The following is a 24753-nucleotide window of genomic DNA, read 5'->3' as shown; positions in this document are numbered from 1 at the left end:
GAGACTCCTAACAAACGGTTCCCCAGTTCGATACAAAACACCTGATGAAGGCCAGAGGGCAAAACGGCCGAAACGTTGACGATAACAACCAAGATGAGGAAGTCAGTCCGACAATCTCAATCAAGATAGGAAGTGTCTTACATTGTAAAAAGAGGAAATGACAAACAATGAATCTGTAGGTATTTTTAGATCGAGCCTTTTAGATTTGACAATGACAATAGAAACCTACAGAACAGATAACAAAGAGAACCAACTACACTTGACTGGGGAGAGGGAGGGGGGATAAATGAGATGCTTAGAGAAGGAAGGGCAGCTTCTAGGTAACTCTGAAACTCTGAAACCAAACCAAAAGGGAGGGAGGCCTCTTCAGTCTTGGATGACAACCTTCCTAGAGCTGGTGACTCAAACAAATTACCGGTTTGCAAACCTAAACTGCTTAAGGAGTAGATAGGCTCTGCCTATCGCCCGGCTTCCATACTCCTTCTTTGCCTAATAGTCAGGCGCAGAGATACTATCACAAAAGTGGCAATGTGCCTTGTTTGGGGTGAAAATGTAATAAAAAAAAAATTTTTTTAAATGCGGTGGGGAAACTGGTTGGTTGGTTGGTTGGTTGGTTGTTTTTGTTTTACGGCATATCAACCCTTTTCGGGTTATTTAATGCCGAATCCAAAGATTTTGAAGAAAAAATTTTTAATAGAATATATTTGTTGTTTTCAAGTCATTTTCTATTCAACTCATAGTTGGGACCCTAACAGGTACTACCACTCCGGGTCAGAGTGGACCTGGGAGCAATGGTAATTAAAGGGTGGCTCCACACTCCCCAAATCCCACAAGCTGGGGCCTCACCACTGGATATAGTTTAAGGTCATATCCAGGACCGGGGAAACTGGAGATCACGACACAGCTAGCAGCAATGGACAATGAATGGACAGTTGATATCGGCAGTCGTTAATGACGGATGGACAGTTTTTAGAGACGAATGCGACATCGAAATTAGGAGACACACGCTTGAAGTAATCCTTAATGATGTAAACTGGGTATAATTTGTTTGTTTATGAGGACGACCTCACAGAAATTTGTTTACATTAGATTTGAAGGCTACCATGTTGTATTTAGCCAGGAATCAAACCAGCGGAATAGTGTTCGAAAGGCAGGTAGCTCTTGGGGAGAATTTTCATTGCAGCTTTCCGTCAAGAGAAGTCCCAAGATGCACCAGATGTGTGAAACCCCGAATAAGTGTTGTAAAGGTGTTTATGTCTGTCTTTGCCCCGTCAGAAACTATTCAGGCACGTATATACACTCGCATATAAAATCAGAACGCTAGATGGTAATAGAAACTCATATATAAACAATTTACATCCACCTAATATATACAATCCCACAACATTACACCGGTATGATACTAGCAGACTGCCTGGAATTGCCCAGTCCTAAAATTTGTTTAAATTTTTATATGTTTATTAATGCAGATTTCGTATTTGTTATTATACTAGCTGGGGTGCCTGGTGTTGCCCGGGTGTGGAAAGGTTAAAGGTATTGATCAATACCCCCCAAAAATGTTTTAAAAATTAACCAACCCCCTAAAAAAAAAAAAAAAAAAAAAAAAAAAAAATACTTGATCGAGTTATCCTGAAAAATACGTTCTGGCAAAAATTTACTTTCACCATGACTAATGTTTGTGCGAAATTTGTTTTAAAAAAATCAGTGGCATGGTTATTGAGAAAAGTGCAAACAAAGTGACAAACAGGAGTGAATTACTAGGTCCAATCCCCACCCCAGGGAACTAAAAGACAATAGCATTTTATCACGCAATAACAACTTAAATTGTTAAAAAATAAATCCCAAGAAATAAATTTTTTTTTTTTCAAATATTACAATTAACGTTGAAACTATGCAATGGCGCCATTGGAGTAGTGAAAACTGAATGTTAAAAGCCAACCTTTTCAAATTAAGTAAATCAAAACATGAACCAAGTGCAAAAAAGATCCAGACAATTGCACTTAAGGGAACAACAAGGACACTAAAAAGAGCTCTCGGTTGGTTTCAATAAAAAGCAGAGCAATGTTGGAAGCTGGTGTGGCCACCCTATACCTAGCATTACAATCTTCAAAGAAAGAAAATTAAAAAAAAAAAAATGATGACAGGGTGCGGTGGGAGAACAGAAGAATTAGAGGGAAAATTCCATTATATCAAAAAAGGGGTGTGTAAAATGTTTTTGACTCCTAATGGGGGTACGAGACGAATGGATTCGCCAATCATTTTTATAACCAACGGCTGTGCTAAACAACCAATCAAAACGTCCCAAAATTATTATAAAAATTGTTGAATTTTGGATTCAATCAGTTTGCCGTTTGCTACGTCACGGACCGCATTCAATTCTTGGCCCGCCATTTTTGTTACTGATCTGAACTACGCCGCCATCTTGGTTACTGATCTGAACTACGCCGCCATCTTTGCTCAACACAATGTCTCAAAACTTAACAACTTTCTCTAAAGATGCTGGCGATAGTGGTGATGTTTCTCCTAGGATGTAATGTAGCATTTTATTATAACGAATAAATGTGTCTAAAACAGCGTTGTAAAGATACATAAAATGGTGGTTAATAGTTTAGACATAATAAATTTGTATGTGCATTTGTTATTGAACCCCTACGGTAAATTAATCCAGAGGGGAATGTCTGCAATTAAAATATTATATAGTAGATAAAAGATTGTGTGCGTGCGCCTGTGTCTGCGTGTCTGTCTGTTTGTCTGTTTGCATAGGAGTTCATTTCTTTAGACTTGTAACCGGTGGAATTTATTTTTATGAAATTTTACACGAGATACTGATTTCATTGGCAGATCTAGCCTGACAACACTGAAATTGTAGCAGAAACATGTATGCAAACATGTAGCGAATAATGTTTATATAAATAAACAAACATACACGAAAGGCATTTTTTTGTTTTGTTTTGTTCTTTTTTTTTTTAGAGCCAGCAAACTTTAAATTAAAAAAAAAAAATCACACGGATGTGGTTTATTCCAAAAATTAATTTTTGGCATTTATAAGTTAAATACAATTTTGGACACATGGCTCTAGAGCGTAATCTAGAAGTCGAATTTTCAAACTCTACACATTAAATTAGGTTGCATTTCAGAAATAACACATTGAATGTTTTCTTCCAAGTGGTCTATTGTGTCTGGTTTATCAGCATAACTATGAGACTTTATACATCTCCAAAGAAAATAATCTATAGGGGTTTAAGCGCAAAGAGATGGCCAGTTAACAGATACATCTTGTGAAATCATCAGTTCGTCAAATAACTCTCCCAGTAAACTTATATCATTTGCATAAAAATTTTTAAAAAGTTGTTAGGCGACCGACCGCTTCTCTGAAAAAAGCCTTTTGTAGACATACAGAAAAAGTGAACACACATACAAACATACATTTTCGCTTTTATATTTATATATATATATATATATATATATATATATATATATATATAATAGCAAGCCATCCTGTGTTGCCCAGTCATAAAATATGCATAAATATATTTTTATTCATGCCAACAATATAGCAGAATGAAAAATAGGCTAGTCCGAATCAAGTATTGATTTGTTAGATGTGACTTTAACAAGAGAGACCTTTTATCATTACTTCCATGGCAAGTGCTTGTCTGAGCTCCAATCTCTGGTCCCCCCCCCTCGTCAATCTTTCACGATAAACACCCGTCTAGCTGAAACCACTGTCAAAAATTTTCCCCACTCTTTAGCTATATATATATATATAAAAGTCACTTTGTGTGTGTGAGTTCTTTCCTTATAGATTCCGAAATGGCTGAACCTATCTCTAGCAAATTTTACGTGGAGAAATTGAAAAATCAGGTATAGCTGACCATATATGGAGGGAAAAGGCTAACCATCTACCATTATTTTACAATCTGTAAAAGTCTGAAGAAGCTACAGACAGTCAAAAAAAAAAAGGCTGGTTAGCTGAAACAATAATGTAACTTAACAGAAAGATACGGTAATGAAAAATAAAACGCATATTTGCTCTACAACAGTATTGAGCACTTTCTTCAGTTTTTATTAATTACCATTTCCACTATATATATATATATATAACTACTTCATTTATTCACATAAATTTAATATACGAAAGTATAGATTTATGCATAAACTTTAAGTATTTACTTCAAAAGTGCTCAATACGTAGGTAGAGCTAGTTAGTAATTTATAAAATATATATGGCGATTAAGCTACACTGAATATTCTGCGTTTCATCCAACTATAGGATTCGTCAGGCTTATATTATATATTTTATAAATAAATTACTATATATATATATATATATATATATGGAGAGAGAGAGAGAATAAATGACAAAAAGTTATATTCCAAAATTCGTGATGTTGACCATCTTATAATTTATTCCTTTAATTCAGTTGACTTATACAATTCTTGACAGTATCTGTTTCATAGCGCAAAATCAATCACTTAATTATTATATCAATCAGTGAATCTATTATGCCCTTAACTCATCAGAAGAAATAGCAACAATCAATCCGTCATATATATATATATATATATATATATGTGTGTGTGTGTGTGATTTTTTTAAAATCTTTTTTCACTAACTTAGCGGTTTTTAAGAGCTATAAGCTCTTATTGTTATTCATATATCTATATGAATGGATCGCCCTTATTTTTTATAGGACGTATTTATTTATTTACTAGCATGGGTGCCCAGCGTTGCCCAGGTGTGAGGTGTATGCTGAGCAAAAAAAAAAAAAAAAAAGGTAAATTTTTTTAACTTTGACCCCTATTATGAACCCTTACCATTTATTGTTTAGGGTTCTAATCAAGTTATTAAGTTAGATCCATGTCCAAGGAACCTACATCTAAAATTTCAAGTGTTTAGACCCATAATTGTCGGAGGAGTTTGGTAGAGTTCTCAAAGGTCAAATCGTTGAACTTTGACCCCTTAACAGCCAAATTTCTGGCCGAAAACCAATCACGTAGATTTTCCCAAATCTCAGTACCCTGTATATCAAATTTCAAGTCTGTAGACTTAAAATTGACAGAGTTATTGTGTAGGGAAATGTACACAGACAGACACACACACACACAGACACTTTCACTTTTATAGATAGATTTGTTTAACAAAAATATATACGTAGACATAAATATATATGGAAACAATTTTGTGTTTACTGTAAACTTTTTACGCAAATATTATGCAAGTATAAATCATGTAGAATGTCTGCATGAATATAATTACACGTAATAGTTAACTAAAGATGATCATCTCATAAGAAAACCGAAAAAAACTAATAGGGAAATAATTAAAATGGATGTTTAAAAGAATATGATCATTAGCTAGTGAAAGCAATTCCACAGCCAAGATATAAGAAAATTGTATTTTGTCTTTAAATAAATAGAAAAGAGGGTTTTTAATATGAATATCGATACAAACAAAAGAAAACCGAATTTATTGGAGTATAGATTATTTAAATATCATTTTACATGCATAAAAGTATATATTGTTTTTTTTTTTGTTTTTTTACAAGGTGGTCACCACTTACCAAGGCCCGGAAGCCACTCGGGGATAAAGGTTATTGCATGTACAGTACGTTAGTGTTGAGATTTGATAAAGTGTCTTACTTAAGGGGGAGGGGGGGGTCATCAGGAATTTGTTTATGTTGGACTTGAAGACATCCAGGTTGTAGTCAGGTGGAAAACAGGCAGATGGAACAGAGTTCCACAGGCGTGCAGTTCTAAGAAAGAAGCTTTGTTCATGGAATCTACGTTTTGGTTTTGGCACAGATAAAGAGTAGCAAAAATTTTTGACAGTGGTTTCAGCTAGACGGGTGTTTATCATGAAAGATTGGCGAGGGGGGACCAGAGATATATATATATATATATATATATAATTAACCAGAATATATTAGTAAAGGAAATCCAAAACTTTATTAGTAATGTATAAAATGTATTTATAAAAAAAAAATGTATATATGTATAAATATTTTTAACCTTTATATATTTTTAATTGTTAATAAATAAGAGTGTAAATAAATATACAAAATACTAATCACAGGTAAGAAATTCATTTTTATAACATGAATAGGTTAGATAAAGTAATTAAGAATAGGAAACTAGATCTAATATTTGTAACATGTTTTTTTTCCTAAGATTAAGGGAGGTGGTGTTTAATCAACATTGCTGGGGAGCCACTGTTTCGGGGATTTAAAAACAAAACAGTGTTTTGTTTTTAAATCCCCGAAACAGTGTTTCATGGTAAACAACTGATGATCCCTTAAAAAATAAATTATTAATGATACTATAGTGAATTCGAGAGAGCAAGTTTATATAGTGATTGCAGGTGCTTGAATGACAGACTAAATGGTTTTCTAAGAAATGAAATAAATTTCTTTTTTTGTATAATTTTAAAGGTTAAAAACTTCCAAGACTACATACATATATATATATATATATATATATATATATATTATATATAAAATAGACATAGAATACAGAAAATAAAATAAAGCTTAGGCAAAAGCAACAAGTTATAAACTAAAAATATCTATATATATATATATATATACAAAATTTTTTTTTAAAAAAGAACAAAAAATATGTTAATTACCTAAAACACGCCATACATATAAATCCCCTCCTTACATTTGCTGCAAGGCTCCACACAGCCATTCAATTCATTTTCCACTCCATCATCTAGCATGTTTTGAATCGATCTGTCACGCCCACCATTTGAAAAGGGGAATTTTTTCCCGAAATATATTATGGATATTGTCACAGACATAACAGGTAAGACATTTGTATTTAATATAACTGAATAAATATATGTACATATAGACATATATGTATGTACTTATTGATTTGTAAATCGCCATTTGTTTTCGTCTTCTCTCACCAACACCGACTATATCTCATTCCTCGCATTGTGATAGCCTTCTAAATCTCGTATATGTATATATATATATATATATATATATATATATATATATATATATATATATATATATGGCAAAATAAAGGAATTTAAAACTGTAAATTAAAATTTACACTTAAATTTATTATTCGACAGAATTCTCCAAAAACAATATTCAAAATCCTTATTCCGTGGAGTTTCAAAGAATGCCACTCTTGCTATTCTTCTCATTAGAGGACAATAAGAAATCAGCAAATTATATTTGTAGCAAAGCTAGAAATTTTCTGGTTGATGCATCAGATGAAACGACAACTTATGATATGGAGTCATAAATTGTAAAAGAACTATTAACTTTATTGCGGGCACCTGTCAATTCAAACAGTTACTATTTCTTGGTCGGCGAACGATTAACGTCGCACGTTTTTTTTTTTTCACACTTTATTATTTTCCAACTGCGCCTCAAGGCTTCGACTTCGATTCTTTCTACTTACCTACCAAAACTTTTTTTTTTTTTAGCAAACACCTGGGCAACGATTTTTTATTATTCTTTTGTTTTGATTTACCCAAAACCACACACACCTCTAAACACCCAGGCAATGCCGGGTACCCCCCCCCCCGCTAGTTCATAATATAAAGGGCAAAAATCTGTTTAAATGTATATATGTCTGAGTAATACTTTCGACAGAGGCGACGGATTTTCACAAGATTGGTATCATTTTGAAGCTCGACATCTCGCACGACAAATATCGAAAAATTGGACAAATACAGTAATTTCTTCACCCTCAACTGGGCACTTTTCTAAAAGGAGAGTCGCTTTTTTTCTTGTTTTGTTTATTTTGTCGCCATTTTTGCAAATCATCGATTTACCCAAAACCACACACCTCCAAACACCTGGGCAACGCCAGGTACCCCCCCCCCCGCTAGTTCCTTATAAAGAAACAAAATATCCAGAATTTTAGATCTAAAATATCTAAAATTTGAACATTTGCAAACATGATTCTTCAATTATAAACTAAATAAAATATATTATACATATATATATATATATATATGAGCAAACAGTTAATGAAATATGTTTAAAAACACTTTGAAATGAGTTAAAAACATATTTAATCTGAAAAGGAAACACTAGATAAATGGACAGTCCTTAATCCGCGGAGTTTCGAAGAAATACTCTCCTTCTCATCAGAGGGTAGGAATTAGCAAAATGCAGGATCATCAAATACTTCTGCATACAAAATCCGATCCTGCATTTTGCTAATTCCTACCCTCTGATGAGAAGGAGAGTATTTCTTCGAAACTCCGCGGATTAAGGACTGTCCATTTATTTAGTGTTTCCTTTTCAGATTGAAATGAGTTAAAAACATATTTAAAGTGTTTTTAAACATATTTTATTAACTGTTTGCTCATATTATAAGCTCTATATCCTATTCGGTATTATCGAGCTTTTATATCTGGCTGAGATAATTTTATAAATATTAATTCTTTAATATTTATAATTTACTTTAATTTTACCATCTTGGATCATTTTAGTAAATTCAATTGTAATTTTCATTTTATATATGTATATATATATATATATATATATATATATATATATATATATATATATATATATATATATATATATATATATATATACAAAAAAATTTTTAAAAAAAAGGAACAAAAAATATTAATTACCTAAAACATGCCATACATATAAATCCACTCTTTACATTTGCTGCGAGGCTCCACACAGCCATTCAATTCATTTTCCGCTTCATCATCTAGCATGTTTTAAATCGATCTGTCAGTCTTCCGACTTACCTACCAAAAGTCTTTTTTTTTTTAAACAAACACCCAAGCAATGATTTTTTTATTATTTTTTGTTTTGATTTACCCAAAACTACACACCTCCAAACACACCTCCCCCCCCCCCCCCGCTATAAAGAAACAAAATATCCAGAATTTTAGATCTAAAATTTGGACATTTGCGAATATGATTCTTCAATTATGTTGGTTTTCTGAATTCGAAGCGGCAATGCCAGGCTGCAACTAGTATTTAATAATCTCTTATTTTGACGCCATTGCGTACATGTGCAACAGAAGGTACAAAGACCAAAAAAAGAAAGAAAAAAAGAGAGGAAGAGAAAGAGGAAAAGAGAAATAGAAAAAGTAAAAATTGCGGTATAATTAAATTTCAAATAAATGCATTTTAGATAAAAGCACTTCCGTACATATATTTATTATATTTTTTTATTAGAATCCTTCGAAATGAGTAATTTCTGTATTTATTTATTTATTTATTTACTGACTTATTTATTTACAAGTGTTTGAACATTGAAAATTGGCAGAGGAGTTTGATAGAGTCTGCAAAGGTCAATTCTTTCAACTTTGACCTCTTGGCAGCCAAATTATCACCCAAAAACTCATTAAAAAGCTTGCCTTATGTCTGAATACCCTTTATGTAAAATTTCAAATGTTTAGACTCAAAATTTGATGAATAGTTTGCTAGAGACCGCAAACGTCAAATCTTTTGAACTTGGACCTCTCGATAGCCAAATTTTCAGCAAAAAAAAACGATTAAAATGCTTGCTATATGTCTGAATACACTTGATGTACAATTTCAAATATTTAGACCAAAAATTGGCTGAGAGGTCAATTTTTATTTAATTTGGACCCCAATTTTGATCCCTTAACATTTGTTTTGGGCTCAAATTAAGTTAAAAAGTTTGATCCATGTCCAAGTAACCTACAACTAAAATTTCAAGTGTTTAGACCCAAAATTGGTAGAGGAGTTTGTTAGAGTTCTCAAAAGTCAAATTGTTGAACTTTGACCTCTTGACAGCAAAATTTCTGTCCGAAAACCGATTAAAAAGATTTTCCAAAAATCTTAAAACGCTTTATGTCAAATTTCGAGTCTGTAGACTGAAAATTGACAGAGTAGTTTGGTAGGGAAATATACACACACAAACAGACCCAGGTAATTTCACTTTTATGGATATATAGATTTATTTGTCGGACTGTTATCCTCATCTTCATATTTGTAATTGTTTCACCACCTATATACTCAACGAATTTTTGATCCGGCTTAAAATTTGGTATATAGGGTATTCAGATATGCGAAACACTTTTTAATTTGGGTATCATTCAGAAAAAAGGGCTACTCATGGGTTAAAATTAAAAAATTGGTAGTGCAGGGGGTATCAGATTTTTAACGGTCAACTTTTTCACGACTGAGGATGCGGGAATTGTTTACATTATGTTAAGAATAAGTAGGTTTGAAAGCACTTTCTAAAGATTGTGTCACGCTGGCCTGACGGTTATTGTACTTGATTCACTAAGTTTAGGTTTTAGTTTCGATCTCAGCTCAAGTATTTGTTTTTACTTACAATAAGTGAACTTTTTAGAAAAAAGCGTAATACTCGTAAGCATAGGTTTCAGTTTCTGTATAAATTGAAATATAATATTTATGCATATTTTATGACCGGGCAATGCCAAGCGGCCTGCTAGTATATTATATTTTAAGGCAGGCCAGAGAATTGGTTGTCAAAAACATAGTGTGAAAACAACAACTATGAAAGGCAGTAATTATTTGGGACTAGCGAGGGGTACCCGGCGTTGCCCAGGTGTTTGGAGGTGTGTGTGGAAACTCCCGGGGGGGGGGGGGGGGGTAAAATACAATAAAAAAATATTTTAGTAAGTATGAGGATCGAACCCGAACCGTTGAGGCAAAGTTGTAAATTAAAGTGTGAAAAAAGAATGTGCGATGTTAACCATTGCCCCACCGCGAGATGCTAACGGAAACACGTTTGAATTTATTTAATTACTTAAATTAGCAGGTGCACGTTTTAATGACTTACTGAGGTCAACTTTTGACTGCGGGGTAGCATTTCATTTAGTGCGGGAATGCTTTCCCCCCCCCCCAAGACGTTGGGGATAGGGGGAAATATTATAGGAAAAGGCCTAACCTACATGCGGCGAGCGAAAACTGTTGAATATTTATCTTCCCGAAGTCGAGCAAACTAAAATAGACAGGCGAGCTCCATTGTTGACTGTGAGATATTATGCTTTACATGTGATATAAAAAGTTTTAAAAAGTTGTTAGGCGACCGACGGCTTCTCTGAAAAAAGCCTTTCTTGGACATGCACAAAAAGCGAACATACATTTTTGCTTTTATATATATATATATATATATATATATATATATAGATATAGTTAAGAGACTCAACATTCCTTTTCCATCATAGTTAATCAGATGAAGAAGGCCAGAGGATTGGTTGGTCGAAACATGATAAAACAACAAGGACTATGAAGATAAGGATAACAGTCCGCAAATAAATGAAGTTTTATCATAATTGTTAATGAACATTTATATTACTTGTATTGATCGGACTATTGTTCTCATTTTCAGTGTTATTTTTGCAACGTTTCAGTTGGTTTGGCCTTCGACCTTCTTCAGGCATGTTGGTTATTGTTTGGAAAAGAAAGGAGAAAAGTTACTGGCTTCATAGATATTTACATACTCTGTGAGTTAGTCTATTTTATAGTTATGATTTCGAATTTGTGGAAAAAAAAAAAAAATTGGTTGCCAAAGGGGAGATAACTAATAAATATTGACGGGGAGAATTATCTCCCTTCCATGGCCAAATTTTTATGGGTGTACAAGATTTGTTTTTTCTACAATAAGAGTGCTGCCTCCTTAAATTGCCACATATGCTATAAAAAAAAAATAAAAAAAATTACTAAGCAGACCAAACCTACAGTTTAGTAGCATTTTTTTTTTTTTTTTACACGGTGGTCACCACTTATCAAGGCCCGGAAGTCACTTGGGGATAAGGGTTATTGTAAGTACAGTACGTTAGTGTGGATATTTAAAATGTCTACTTAAGGGGGCGGTTCATCAGGAATTTGTTTACGTTGGACTTGAAGACATCCAAGTTGTAGTCAGGAGGGAAGCAGGCAGATGGAACAGAGTTCCACAGGCGTGCAGTTCTAAGAAAGAAGCTTTGTTCATGGAATCTACGTTTTGATTTAGGCATAGATAAAGAGTGGGGAAAGTTTTTGACAGTGGATTCAGCTAGACGGGTGTTTTTTGTAAAAGATTGGTGAGGGGGGACCAGAGATTGGAGTTCAGACGAGCACCTGCCATGGAAATAATGATAAATAATAAATAATAAAGATAATCAATAATAAAGATAATCCCCTGTCGATCTTTATAAGAATTGCATCCCCTTTCACAACTAATTTTTTTCACAAATATGAAACAATAACCATAAAATAGAGATTAACTCACAGAAAACTAAAATATCCATGGAGCCAGTAACTTATCTCTTTTCTTTTCCAAGCAACATCCAACATGCCAGAGGACGGTCGAAAGCCAATCCAACCGAAACATTGCACAAATAACACTCAAGATGAGAACAATAGTCCAATCAATACAAGTTATATAAACAATCAGACAAAATCTCAAAAATTCAAAATTTAACGGTAACTAGCGAGGGGTACCCGGCGTTGCCCGGGTGTTTGGGGGGAGGGTTAAAAAAAAAAAGTAAGTATGAGGATCGAACCAGAACCGTTGAGGCAAAGTTGTGAGAAAAAAAAACGTGCGACGTTAACCATTGCCCCACCGCGACATGCTTACGGAAACACGTTTGAATTTATTTAATTACTTGGATTTAGCAGGTGCTCGTTTTAATGAGTTAATGAGGTCAGTTTGACTGCGGGATTTCATTTACTGCTGAACGCTTCCCCCCCCCCCAAAGATGTTATAGGAAAAAGACTAACAACAACAAATATTGAATATTTATCTTCCCGAAATCGACCAATTAAATAGATAGACGAGCTTCATCATTAACTGTGAGATATTACGATTTATATGTGATATAAAAAGTTTTTAAAAGTTGTTAAGCGAGCGATCGCTTCTCTGAAAAAAGCCTTTTGTTAACATACAGAAAAAGCGAACACACATACATACATACACACATTTTTGCTTTTATATATATAGATGAAGTGTTCTTAAAATCCGTAGATCATCATCATTATAGCGTTTCACTCCATCTTGAGATCCATCATCAGGCAGTGTCCTAAGCATCACTCGGGTCCACATAGGAGCATGGCTCAGTAAGGGGGCAATCTGTGAGCGTGCCTCGGATCCACATAGGAGTGTGCCTTGGATCCACATAGGAACGTGCCTCGGATCCATATAGGAACGTGCCTCGGATCCACATAGGAACGTGCCTCGGATCCACATAGGAACGTGCCTCGGATCCATATAGGAGCGTGCCTCGGATCCACATAGGAACGTGCCTCGGATCCATATAGGAGCGTGCCTCGGATCCATATAGGAGCGTGCCTCGGATCCATATAGGAACGTGCCTCGGATCCATATAGGAGCGTGCCTCGGATCCACATAGAAACGTGCCTCGGATCCATATAGGAGCGTGCCTCGGATCCACATAGGAGCATGCCTCGGATCCACATAGGAGCATGCCTCGCTTAGGGGGCAATCCGTGTAGACGTGTGCAATAGTCTTCGCCACAGGGACAATGAGTGTCTTGTGCAGCTTGTTTAGCGTTTTGGTAACCTTCGCTCAGGTCCGGGGGAGGAGATGGGGGAGTCCAGAGCCTGCTATGAGATCTTCTTTTGGTACCAAAAAAGCTTTGTTCTTGTCTTTGATCGATTTATTCTACCAATGCAGGCGGAAGGACGCTTTTTCTTTTTGTGTTTTTTTCTTTCACTCCTCTTCATCCCAAACAAAGCATACCGCCACTTGGACGTAAGGGCCTACTAATTGGGACCATGCCTAAGAAAGATTAACAAGATGTTTGTTTACATTACATTTAAACTTCTGCATATCAGTACAGTCAAGGAAGCAGGTAGCAGGAAGGAATACTTTTTCTCTTCCCTGCAACCTCTTTCTCACAGAAGACACATTGGGAGCCTGTCTCTGCTTTATCGTTATTTTCATGGCAATTGCTCGTCTGAGCTCCAATCTATGGTCCCTCCCTCTCTAAACTTTCAATTTCCCCAATGAACAAAGCTTCTTTCTTAGAATTGCACACTTCCATTTACCTGCTCTTCCATTTACCTGCTTTCCAGCTGATTACAATATGGTCATCTTCAAGTCCAATGTAAACAAGTTCTTGATGAGCCGTTCCCCTTAAGTAATCCAATTTACCAAATTTACACTACTAACGATTCCTATGATACTATCCCACTGACTACTGTACACTTTTTAACCCTTATCCTTGAGTGGCCTCTGGGCCTTGATAAATGGTGACTCCTACGTAAAAAAAAAAGAAAAAAAAAAGGAATTTCAGAATTCCAAAGTCTAGGTGTTCGAGGGAAGAAGCTATTAGAGTAAAAAGCTTTCTGGCATTTAGGGACCTCTACAGTGAAGGGGTAAGATTTTGTTGCTAATCGAGTTTGTCGTGGATAAGTACGTCGAGGGGGCACAAGTGCAACGAGTTCATCAGAACACATTCCATTAAAATATTTGTAAAACAGACATAGAGATGCAACATTGCGGTGATGGGTCAGGGGTTGGAACCTAGTTGACAAATTGGAACCTATTAGATTGGAGACTCCTTTTATTTTGGACCCTATCCAAGAGGGAGGGAGTAGTGGTAGATGCACCAGCCCAGATGTGGCAACAATACTCCATGCATGGGCGAATGGTGGCCTTGTAGAGTTGGTGTTGTTCGTACAAGGTCTGTGACAGTGGCAAAGGTCTTGCAAGATGTTAGTTGCTGCGGCACCTCTTGGTGTTCAAATAGGAGATCGCGATTGTTGTTACTTTGCTTATCATGCTCTGCCTTTGCTATCGCCTCTCAACGGATCTGCAGGGGAGTGATTCCAGACATCCTACAGATAGATGGCAGGTAACTGCAGTCTATGACAAAATAATTGAAATTAGTGAGACCTGTGGAAATTCTACAGGGGACTCATTCATACGTAATATATTGACGTTGGCATTCTGTAAATGTTCAACGTAAATGGAGACGCTCTGATATTATTGTACCTATTTACTATGCTTCCCCACGGGACAGAGTTAAGACACCAGGGTCGTTTTTTAACGTGGAGAAAAGGTACAAAAATAAAAATTGTCTCAGTCGTGAAGGATTTCTCCTCCACCGAAAGAGAACAAGAAATAGAAGTGCAGCATCTGAAGAACAGATGGTATTTATTTGCTCCCCCACTGAGCAAATTAGGCACAAGGCCGTTTTTAATGTGAGGTAAAAACCAGCTCCCCTAAAAGTAGGCAAAAAGGGGGCACTCTGGTTACCAAAAATAATAATTGTCCCAGTATAGAGGGTTTCTCCTCCATTGACTGGTACAAACCATCTCAAGTGCAGCATCTGAAGAACAGATACTACACTTTGATCTTAGCCAAAAGCTCTGATATTATTGTAGCTCTTTTGTTAAAACTGCAGAAGTATTTATCTAAGCTAGCAGGGAAACCCAGCGTAGCTCGGCTGTAAAGTATGCTTAAATATGATATTTTAATTTTTCCAGATATTATAGAGTTAATGTCTATCGATTTCTATCCATTACTAGACTACCCGTGACCCGTTGAAGTAAAGAATGTTTTGGTTTCGACTCCAGCTGATGGTACTGAAGTAATTGTTTTTTTTTTAACTTTGAAATCATTGTTTTTATATATATATTGGGTACAATATAATAATCAATAGAGAATTTGCATGAATTTAAATATCATATTTAAACATTGTTTATGACTGGATAAGGCCAGGTGGCCTGCTAGTAAATAATAATAATACTATTACATTAAATAAAAACATCTGAAAACACGAGAGAGAGAGAAAGAGAGAGAGAGAGAGGTCAGTATGTTATATTAGCTATGGAATAATAATTATACAAATAAGCCTATTGATCAAAATAATACTAAATAATAATAATAGTACAAACAAACAATAATAATACTAAATACTATTACTAATAATAATAATAATAATACTAAATAATAAATAAAAACAACGAATATAAAAATACAGTAATAAATAACAAATTTAATAACATCTTTCTTTTGACACCCAAAGTACTGAGCAAATTAAAAACATCTGAAATAACAATAAAACACGAGAGAGAGAGAGAAAGAGAGAGAGAGAGAGAGAGGTCAGTATGTTATATTAGCTATGGAATTCATGTATGAGCGTGACACTTGTGACGTAAAGAAAATAGTTTGTTTTTTTTGACATAACAGAAACATTTCTATGAAAGTATATTAAAATGAAAAAAGAATATAGATAGATTTCTATGAGTCGTTCTGTTTATTATCATTGATTATTTTGGAAAAAAAATTTACAGCTACTGAGTTATAAGTGGTTGGCCATACTTATAGATAAATGTGCACTGAACAGATACCATAATACTTATTATAGTTAAATTCAAATTTTGATATATCTGCTTTTTTTTTTACATTGTTTATTTCTGTATTACATTTAAGTTATTTTAAACCCCACTCTTCCCATGTTAAATAATAATTTCGAAATAATAACGTTAATATTTCAGCGTCCCAATTGTTCTGTTTTTTTTTTTCACGTTTAAATTATCCAAATAAACAATTGTTAACACTGTCTGCTTCTTTTTTTTTACATTGTTCATTTCTGTATTACGTTTAACTTATTTTAAACCCCCACTCTTCCAATGTTAAATAATAATTTCAAAATAACGTTAATATTTCAGTGCGCAGGTCATGCAACCGGATGTTGTAAACCGGAAAGTGGGTTACATACATCGTTACAAGGTCATTTGAGTTTTATAATTATATAGATAAAGTTGAGATTTCAAAAATAAAAAATATATCCATATGACTTGGGTGCATCAGCTTGAATCGAAAACGAAACCAAAATTTATGAAAAAAATGTATATGTAGTTGTATATATATATAACTTGAGTTCCTTCAGCTATAATCGAAACAGAAGCCAAAACTAATGAAGAATTCTTGATAAAATTATTTATAAAAAGTAAATGACTTGAGTGCCATCAGCTGAAACCAAAACTAATGAAGAATTCTTGGTAAAATTATTTATTACAAGAAACAGAAGTTCATAACAATTAAACGACAGTCACTTGAATGTAAGCCTGACACACAAAATAACGCACATGCTATTGTATTAATATATAGACTACTGGGACCTGTGGAAATTCCACAGGGGACTCATTCATATGTAATATATTGATGTTGGCATTTTGTAGATGTTCAGTGTAAATGGAGACGCTCTGATATTATTGTAGCTCTTTTGTTAAAACTGCAAATGTATTTATCTAAGCTAGTACGAACGTCCAGCAAAGCCGATTCGTAAAGTACGCTTAAATATATTTTAATTCTTGCAGATTTTGTATATATTATCGTGGTCGATTTTTATATATTATAAAAAAAAAAAATAAAAAAATATATATCTATGTTCATCAGTTTGAATCGAAACCAAATCCCAAACTTATAATATATATATATATATATATATATATATATATATATATATATATATATATATTAGTTCCTTCAGCTATAATCGAAACTGAAACCAAAACTTAAGAATTCTTGATAAAATTATTAAAAAAAAAAAAAAATTTTTTTTTTTTAATTTAAAAAAAAAGAAAAAAAAAGATTATTAAAGTGCCTTCAGCTAAAATCGAAACCAAAACCAAGACTTATGAAAAATTGATAAAATTATTTTTAAAAAATAGATTATCGGAGTGCCATTAGCTATAATTGAAATCAAAATCAAAACTTATGAAAAATTCTTGGTAAAATTATTTATAAAAAAAAGGTAGATGCCTTGAGTGCCATCAGCTATAATCGAAACCAAAACTTATGAAGAATTCTTGGTAAAATTATTTATGACACGAAATGGAAGTACATAACAATGAAACGACCCAGATGTAAACGTGACACAGAAAATAACACACGCTATTGTACTGATATATAGATCGCTAATATCTATTTTTTCAAATTTTTTACAAAAAAAAATAAATAAAATAAATTCTTGCAGATTTTGTCAATCATTAATTTTAGAAATTTTCACTCATTTCAACACAACACGTAACCATGTAATAGTGCTTTTAAATAAAATTCTTTCGAAATTTAATTATACTGAACAAGCAACAAGGATTGTTAGCGCGCGCATTCACACTGTCAGCCCTTTTAAAATTACCCACCAGGCTGCGTCGTTCATGGTTAGGGTCCTCAATGTCGTGCCACTTACGTTCATCAATCTGGCACAGCCACATCCGTTCACCGATGCCATTTAAACAGAATGGGTTGCCCCGACAATTCCGTCTGGAAATTCGAAAAAAAAAAAAAAAAAAAGAAAAAAAAAATAGTGACAAAACTTAACACATATCAAATAAATTATTTCAATCTTCATTAATCTCTTTAAGGTCTTCAAATATGAAATACAATTTTAACATTCTCTTTTATCAGAAAAAAAAAAACATGGTGAAATTCATGGTATTTTTTTTAGATTAGGTCCACCTCAACAATTTTCTTTTAAATGACGACTTTTAGACGTTTTCGACTATGCTGAATACGGAAATCGCATTGAAATTTTGCAGAAATAAGTAGTTATCGAGATATAAAAAGTTGTTTTATGCATTGTATTCTTTGGCGGCCATCTTTTTTACGCACAAAGATTTGTTTATGGCACGCACACGCACGTAAAAAAGATGGCCGCCAAAGAATACAATGCATAAAACAATTTTAAAATGGCACCCAACTCTCTTTGACACAGTAAGTTTGGGAAAATGAGTTAAAAATTAAAAAATATGCAAAATACTGTTAAAAACCCGCCGAGTATATGTCAGCCTATGTAACGGTAACATATATTGAGCGAGTTTCTAACAGTAGTTTGTCTAGATTTTTTTTTATAACTCCTTTTCCCAAACTTGCCATGTTAAAGAGAGAGTCGGGCGCCATTTTCAATTTTCCAATACATCGGTAAACACTGTATATTTTTCGAGATGAATAAAGCTGTTACATTAAATAAAAACACTAAAACATTATCCAGTTATGTAAAAAAGTAACTTACCTTGCCTTTGATAACATTTATTTGTTATATATTTGTTTTTTGACAACTTTTTCGAATCTATGTGTACAGTAATACAAACCCAAATTCTTTTTACAAACAAACATATCTAAACTATTTTATATGAAAATTAACAATGCGGAGTTCTAACATTTCATTTTCTGAATCCATTTCTGAACCTTGCTTACCAGGTTCGAATCACGGTCTATCCTCATCTCATTTTCCACTTATCTAATGTTCTTACAGGAAAAGGGGACCCTTTTTTCTTGTAACATTAGCAGCAGTTGCCAAAAAGCGTGGATATGCAAATTAGGAAGTGTGCACAAGAAGAAAAAGGTTGGTTGGTTGGCTGTTTTTGTTTTACGTTGAGGGACTTTTACCCTCTGCAGGGGGGGGGGGGCAGTCGGTGTATTCTAATGCCCCACCGACAGGGCCAAAGAAAAAGGAGAAAAGAAAAAATACACCACGTGGTCGACAGAAGAAAAGTACGATGTCAAAGAAAACAGTTGTGTAAAGTCAAAGGCAAGAAATGGCTGGCTACCGCCGGCGCGAGATTGGAGAAGATAAGTGTATCCCAAGCGAGATGGATTGGTTGGTTGTTTTCGTTTTACGGCATATCAACCCTTTTCAGGTTATTTAATGCCAAATCCAAAGATTTTGAAGAAAAATTTTTTAATAGAATATATTTGCTGTTTTCACGTCGGTTTCTATTTAACCCATAGTTGGAACCCTAACAGGTACTACCACTCCGGGTCAGAGTGGACCTGGGAGCAATGGTAATCAAAGGGTGGCTCCACACTCCCCAAAGCCCGCAAGCTGAGGCCTCACCACTGGATATAGTTTAAGTAGCAATACACATGAAAAAATTGAAATAGCTTGAAATATTTCAATATTGGTATGCATAGAAAGAGCTTGATGAGCTAAGAAAGAATCTTTTTAAATTTTTAAAATCTGATAAAAATTAAGGAAGTTATGGCTATTTTTGTGCCTCACACGTTTGGATATTTTCTCCTCTTTAAGACTATATGCGTTTCGTCACATTTTTTACACTACTTTTTCAGTAAAAATGTCATATCTTTGTTAAAACACAAGATTAAGAAATGAAATTTACCATATAAGTGTATTTTTGTACAAGGAATCAGAATATGCAACTGAAAATCTCCCAAAGTTTATGGTTTCCAAATAATCTGCAGTAAATGTGCATAAATATGCAGCAATTCCTTAAAAATGCCATGTATCCATAAACAGAAAAGAAGTTGGAGAACTCAAAGTTGAATTGTAATGTGCTTTATGTACAAAAAACTTAAATCTAAACATAAGACCATTTAAAAATGAATATATTGCAATATTTCTTTGGTATTATTGTAGATTAACACCTTTTGTTTAACCCCACTCAACTCCTTCTGACCACCCCTCCAAAATGTGATTCTAACTTTTTAGGAAATTATGTATAAAATGCCATGAAAAACTTTAATGAAAGATAAACAAATTATTTTAGAATTGAATGTAAAATAATTTCCTATTACAGATCATTCTAGCATTTTAGGGCAGTTAACTGTTTTTTTTTCTATGGGAAAATATGCATGCTTTTTTTTTTTTTTTTAAGATGATTATGTGTAGTTTTAAGAGGGTTTCTATGCAATGAGAATATGTGGAGGGTTGCCATTCGGACTTTGAATTAATTGTAGGGCTAAGGAAAATTATGTGTGAACATACTGAAAACTTGACAGAGACAAAGCTAACAAAAACAATATTAGAGGGGGGAGCGGTTAGTTTCACAAAAATTTAATGTAAAATAATTCACCATTTCCTGGCCATTCTAGCATTTTAGGACAGTTAACCAATTTATTTTTATGTGTATTTTCTTTAAGGAAGGATCTATTTTTTGTTTGTTTGTTTTAGATGCTTGTATGTGGCTTACAGAGGTATTTTGTTGGAGGGGGAGGGGGGCTTGCCACTCGAACTTAGTGTTATTGTTAGGGTTAAAGAGTGTTTTAGGAGGAAACTTGCCACACATAATTTGGATTAGAGGTGAAGTTAAGAGAGCTTTTTTTCAAAGAGAGCGTTCATCACTCATATTTACTGTTAGCGGTTCATAATTATTGGCTTTATATTATATATTTAGTTTTAATTTAATAAGAAACTGCGTTGCGAAATTTCAAAGAAAATTCCATAAATTTGTTGATTTCTATTTTCGAGGTTGAAGGTGTTAATTCCATAGGCCGTTTATACTACGCTGGAGCAGGTTGTAAAAATATCTTTCGCTTAATAAGTAGAAAAAAAAATTAACGAAATAAAAAGCTTCCTAATTGTAGTTTGATGTGTTTTCTAACTGCTTTTAAAATTTCAAGAATATTGATATAGATTTTGAGGGTTTGTATTACTATACACATAGATTCGAAAAAGTTGTCAAAAAAACAAATATATAACAAATAAATGTTATCAAAAGCAAGTTACTTTTCTACCTAACTGGATAATTTTTTAGTGTTTTTATTTAATGTAACATGTTTATTCAGCTTGAAAACAGTGTTTACCGATGTTTTGGAAAATTTTAAATGGTGCCCGCCGCCTGACTCTCTTGAAACGGTAAGTTTGGGGAAAAGAGTTAAAAATAAAAAAGTAGACAAAATACTGCTAGAAACTCGCTCAATATATGTTACCGTGACATAGGCTGACATATATTCGGTGAGTTTTTAACAGTATTTTGTATAGTTTTTTTTTTTTTTTTAAATTTTTAACTCCTTTTCTCAAACTTACCGTGTCAAAGAGAGTCGGGCCAGGCGCCATTTTTAATTTTCCAATACATTACATCGGTAAACACTGTACGTTTTTCGAGCTGAATAAACATGTTACATTAAATAAAAACACTAGAAAATTATCCAGTTAGGTAGAAAAGTAACTTATCTTGCCTTTGATAACATTTATTTGTTATATATTTGTTTTTTGACAACTTTTTCGAATCTATGTATAAACGAGATTTTGATACTTATTTTGATTTTGAAAAAAAACATTTGTGGCTGTTCGCAGTAAAACATTGTTTTAATTCGCTGTTCAAAACTAATTTAAAAAATAAAAGTGCATGCAAGCTATATATCTACAAAATTTTATTTTGTTTTTTTTAACCATGTTTTTAAATTTGACGAAAAAATGTGAGAAATTGCAACAGATTCATAATGCCGAATTGGTTGGGATTGTTGTTATTATACATTCTGAAAACCGAATAGTTCTAAACTAATGTTATTCTGATAACAAAATAGCTCTAATAAAACATAAGAACATTTATATTCATATTTCATTATGTTTTCATTTTGTTTCATTTTGTTTTTCTTAATTATTTTCATTATGTTTCATTTTGTTTTTCTTAATTCGTTCTTGAATAAAAATTAAAGAACGCGTGTTTGTTTATACACTGTGCTATTGCTGATTCTACAGGCTGGAGCTGCTGCTGCTGCTTCTAGTAATAACTTCATTTGACCAAATTCGATAAATAGAAACAATTTTTTTTTTCGGGTAGGTCCTTTTAAATTATCAATTACCGCGGTCCTACTCAACATAAAATAATACTTTTAATTGATAAAGATAGTAAAAAGATTGATTTACTTACTACTGGGTGTCCGAAGAATTTTTTTTTCAAAATGTTCGATACTCGGCATATTAAAGTCTTATTTTTAACACAACAAAAAAAGAAATGGTCAAAAATATTTCGGACACTTGACAGTATTAAGATTAACACCTCTTCTTATTGATTCCCAAATTTCATGACGAAATTCTTCATACAATCACGGTACGGACCTTTAGAAAACAGGGGGGGTCATTACAAAACCTTACCGAAAACGCCATTTAATGACGTTCACATTTTTATCACTTTATTTGTTCAAAACTCTTAAAATATATAATGTACATTCATATTTATTAATTCATTTGAAAGTATATTCATTTCCGAACAAAACAGTAGTAATTTGAAGACTTGAAGTGCTTTGGTTTAAAAAATATGGCTATTTTAGTAGAACTACCTTGAAATCTGTGATTATCCAAAGCGTTTTTTCGTCCGTGTGTATTACTAGTTTAAGGTCATATCCAGGACCCCCATTGAGGTACTTTTACCCTCTGCAGGGGGGCAGTCGGCATATTCTAATACCCTACCGAAAGGGCCGAAGAAAAAGGAGAAAAGAAAAAATACACCACGTGGTCAACAGAAGAAAAGTAAGATGTCAAAGAAAACGGTTGGGTAAAGTCAAAGGCAAGAAATGGCTGGCTACTTTTAATAGAATATATTTGTTGTTACTTACTAAATATATTTGTTGTTGTTATTTAATACAATACACTAATACAATAATTTAATACAATAAAAATATATTTGTTGTTGTTATTTAATACAATACACCACGTGGTCGACAGAAGAAAAGTACGATGTCAAAGAAATGGCTAGCTACTTTTAATAGAATATATTTGTTGTTTTCAAGTCGGATTCTATTTAACCCATAGGTGGGATCCTGACTGGTAATACCACTCCAGGTCAGAGTGGACCTGAGAGCAATGGTAATTAAAGGGTGGCTCCACAATCCCCAAAGCCTGCAAGCTGGGGCCTCACCACTGGATATAGTTTAAGGTCATATCCAGGATGGAAGAAAGACTAAAGTGGCGTCGAAACAATGATAGCGATAATAATAAAAAATATTGTTGAGAAAGAAAAGAATGCTGACTCGGATATTCTATTATTTGTTTGTCAAACTAGTAGAGTGTCTGCAACAAAAAAGAAAAACGCGTTTCATCAAACGGAAATGGAATCATGTTGTCTTTTCTATCCTAGGATGACAAGTTTATCGTTCCATCCTGTATTTGAAAGATGATGAATAATTCACGATAATATATGGACGGATATCGTCTCTCGTAACAGCCATAATAATCTATGACGTGCAATAAATTTAAAAAAAAAATGTAAAAAATAAAATTTAAAAAAAAAAAAAAAAGGAAAAAGGAAAAGTGGAAAGTACATACTTGCAAGTTGCTACCCCACAGGGCTGCAAATTTAAATGGTAGGCATATTTGACGTGTTCTATTGTAACTTCATTTGGTTGGGTCGTCTCAACCCAACCCCAGGCTTCTTTATCCAACTGTTGTTTGGAAGGCATTGCAGCTGAAAAAAAAAAAATTAACACTTGAACTTCTGCATGTCAGTACAGTTGGGGAAGCAGAAATTAACAGATCATTATTTGGATATATATATATATATATTTTTTTTTTATAACATTTTCACCCCATACAAGGCACATTGCCACTTTGGTGTAGGGGGCTACTAACAGGGGCAACAACTACTGGGGTACTATGTAGGGATTTGGGCAGCAAGATGTTGGTTCACGTTGCACTTGAACTTCTGCATGTCAGTACAGTTGGGGAAGCAGGGACCTGGAATGGAATTCCAAAGTCTAGCGGTTCTGGGGAAGAAACTACTGGAGTAGAAAGATCTTTTACATCTAGGGATTTCTACAGTGTAGGGTGGGATTTTGCAGCCTGTCGGGTCTGTCGAGGGTGTTCACGTCGTGGGGGCACAAGTGCTTGCAGTTCGTCAGAGCATTCACCATTATAATACTTGTAGAACAGGCAGAGGGATGTAACGTTTCATCGATGGGACAGAGGCTGAAGCTTAGATGCCAGTTCAGGGCCTATCAGATTTGCAACTCTCCTTTGAACCTTGTCAAGGAGCGAGAGACTAGTAGCCGATGCACCAGCCCAAATATGACAGCAATACTCCATATATGGGCGAATGGTTGCCTTATAGAGGTACAGGATAC

The 24753-nt window shown here is 33.8% G+C and overlaps 1 protein-coding gene across 2 annotated transcripts in view; it reads right to left on the bottom strand.

The window, feature by feature from the left end:
* LOC145271211 (ubiquitin carboxyl-terminal hydrolase 48-like) overlaps window positions 1–24753 on the bottom strand; it is a 203116-nt gene that overhangs the window by 170521 nt on the left and 7842 nt on the right. Inside the window, exons 2-3 of one of the 2 annotated variants that reach the window (XM_080126775.1) lie at window positions 23960–24098; window positions 18143–18216 (exon numbers count right to left, since the gene is read on the bottom strand). In XM_080126775.1, coding sequence (XP_079982901.1) covers window positions 18143–18184 — 42 coding nt within the window. In that variant the 5' untranslated portion in view covers window positions 18185–18216; window positions 23960–24098. Of the gene's footprint in view, window positions 1–18095; window positions 18217–23959; window positions 24099–24753 lie in introns of both variants that reach the window. The other variant, XM_080126774.1, reaches the window with a different exon arrangement.

The sequence above is a fragment of the Euprymna scolopes genome, chromosome 46 (assembly GCF_053919585.1).
Source record: "Euprymna scolopes isolate OS-2025 chromosome 46, ASM5391958v1, whole genome shotgun sequence".
Classification (NCBI taxonomy): Eukaryota; Metazoa; Mollusca; class Cephalopoda; order Sepiida; family Sepiolidae; genus Euprymna; species Euprymna scolopes.
The sequence above is the reverse complement of the archived record's forward strand: the minus strand, read 5'-3'. Positions and strand labels throughout refer to the sequence as shown.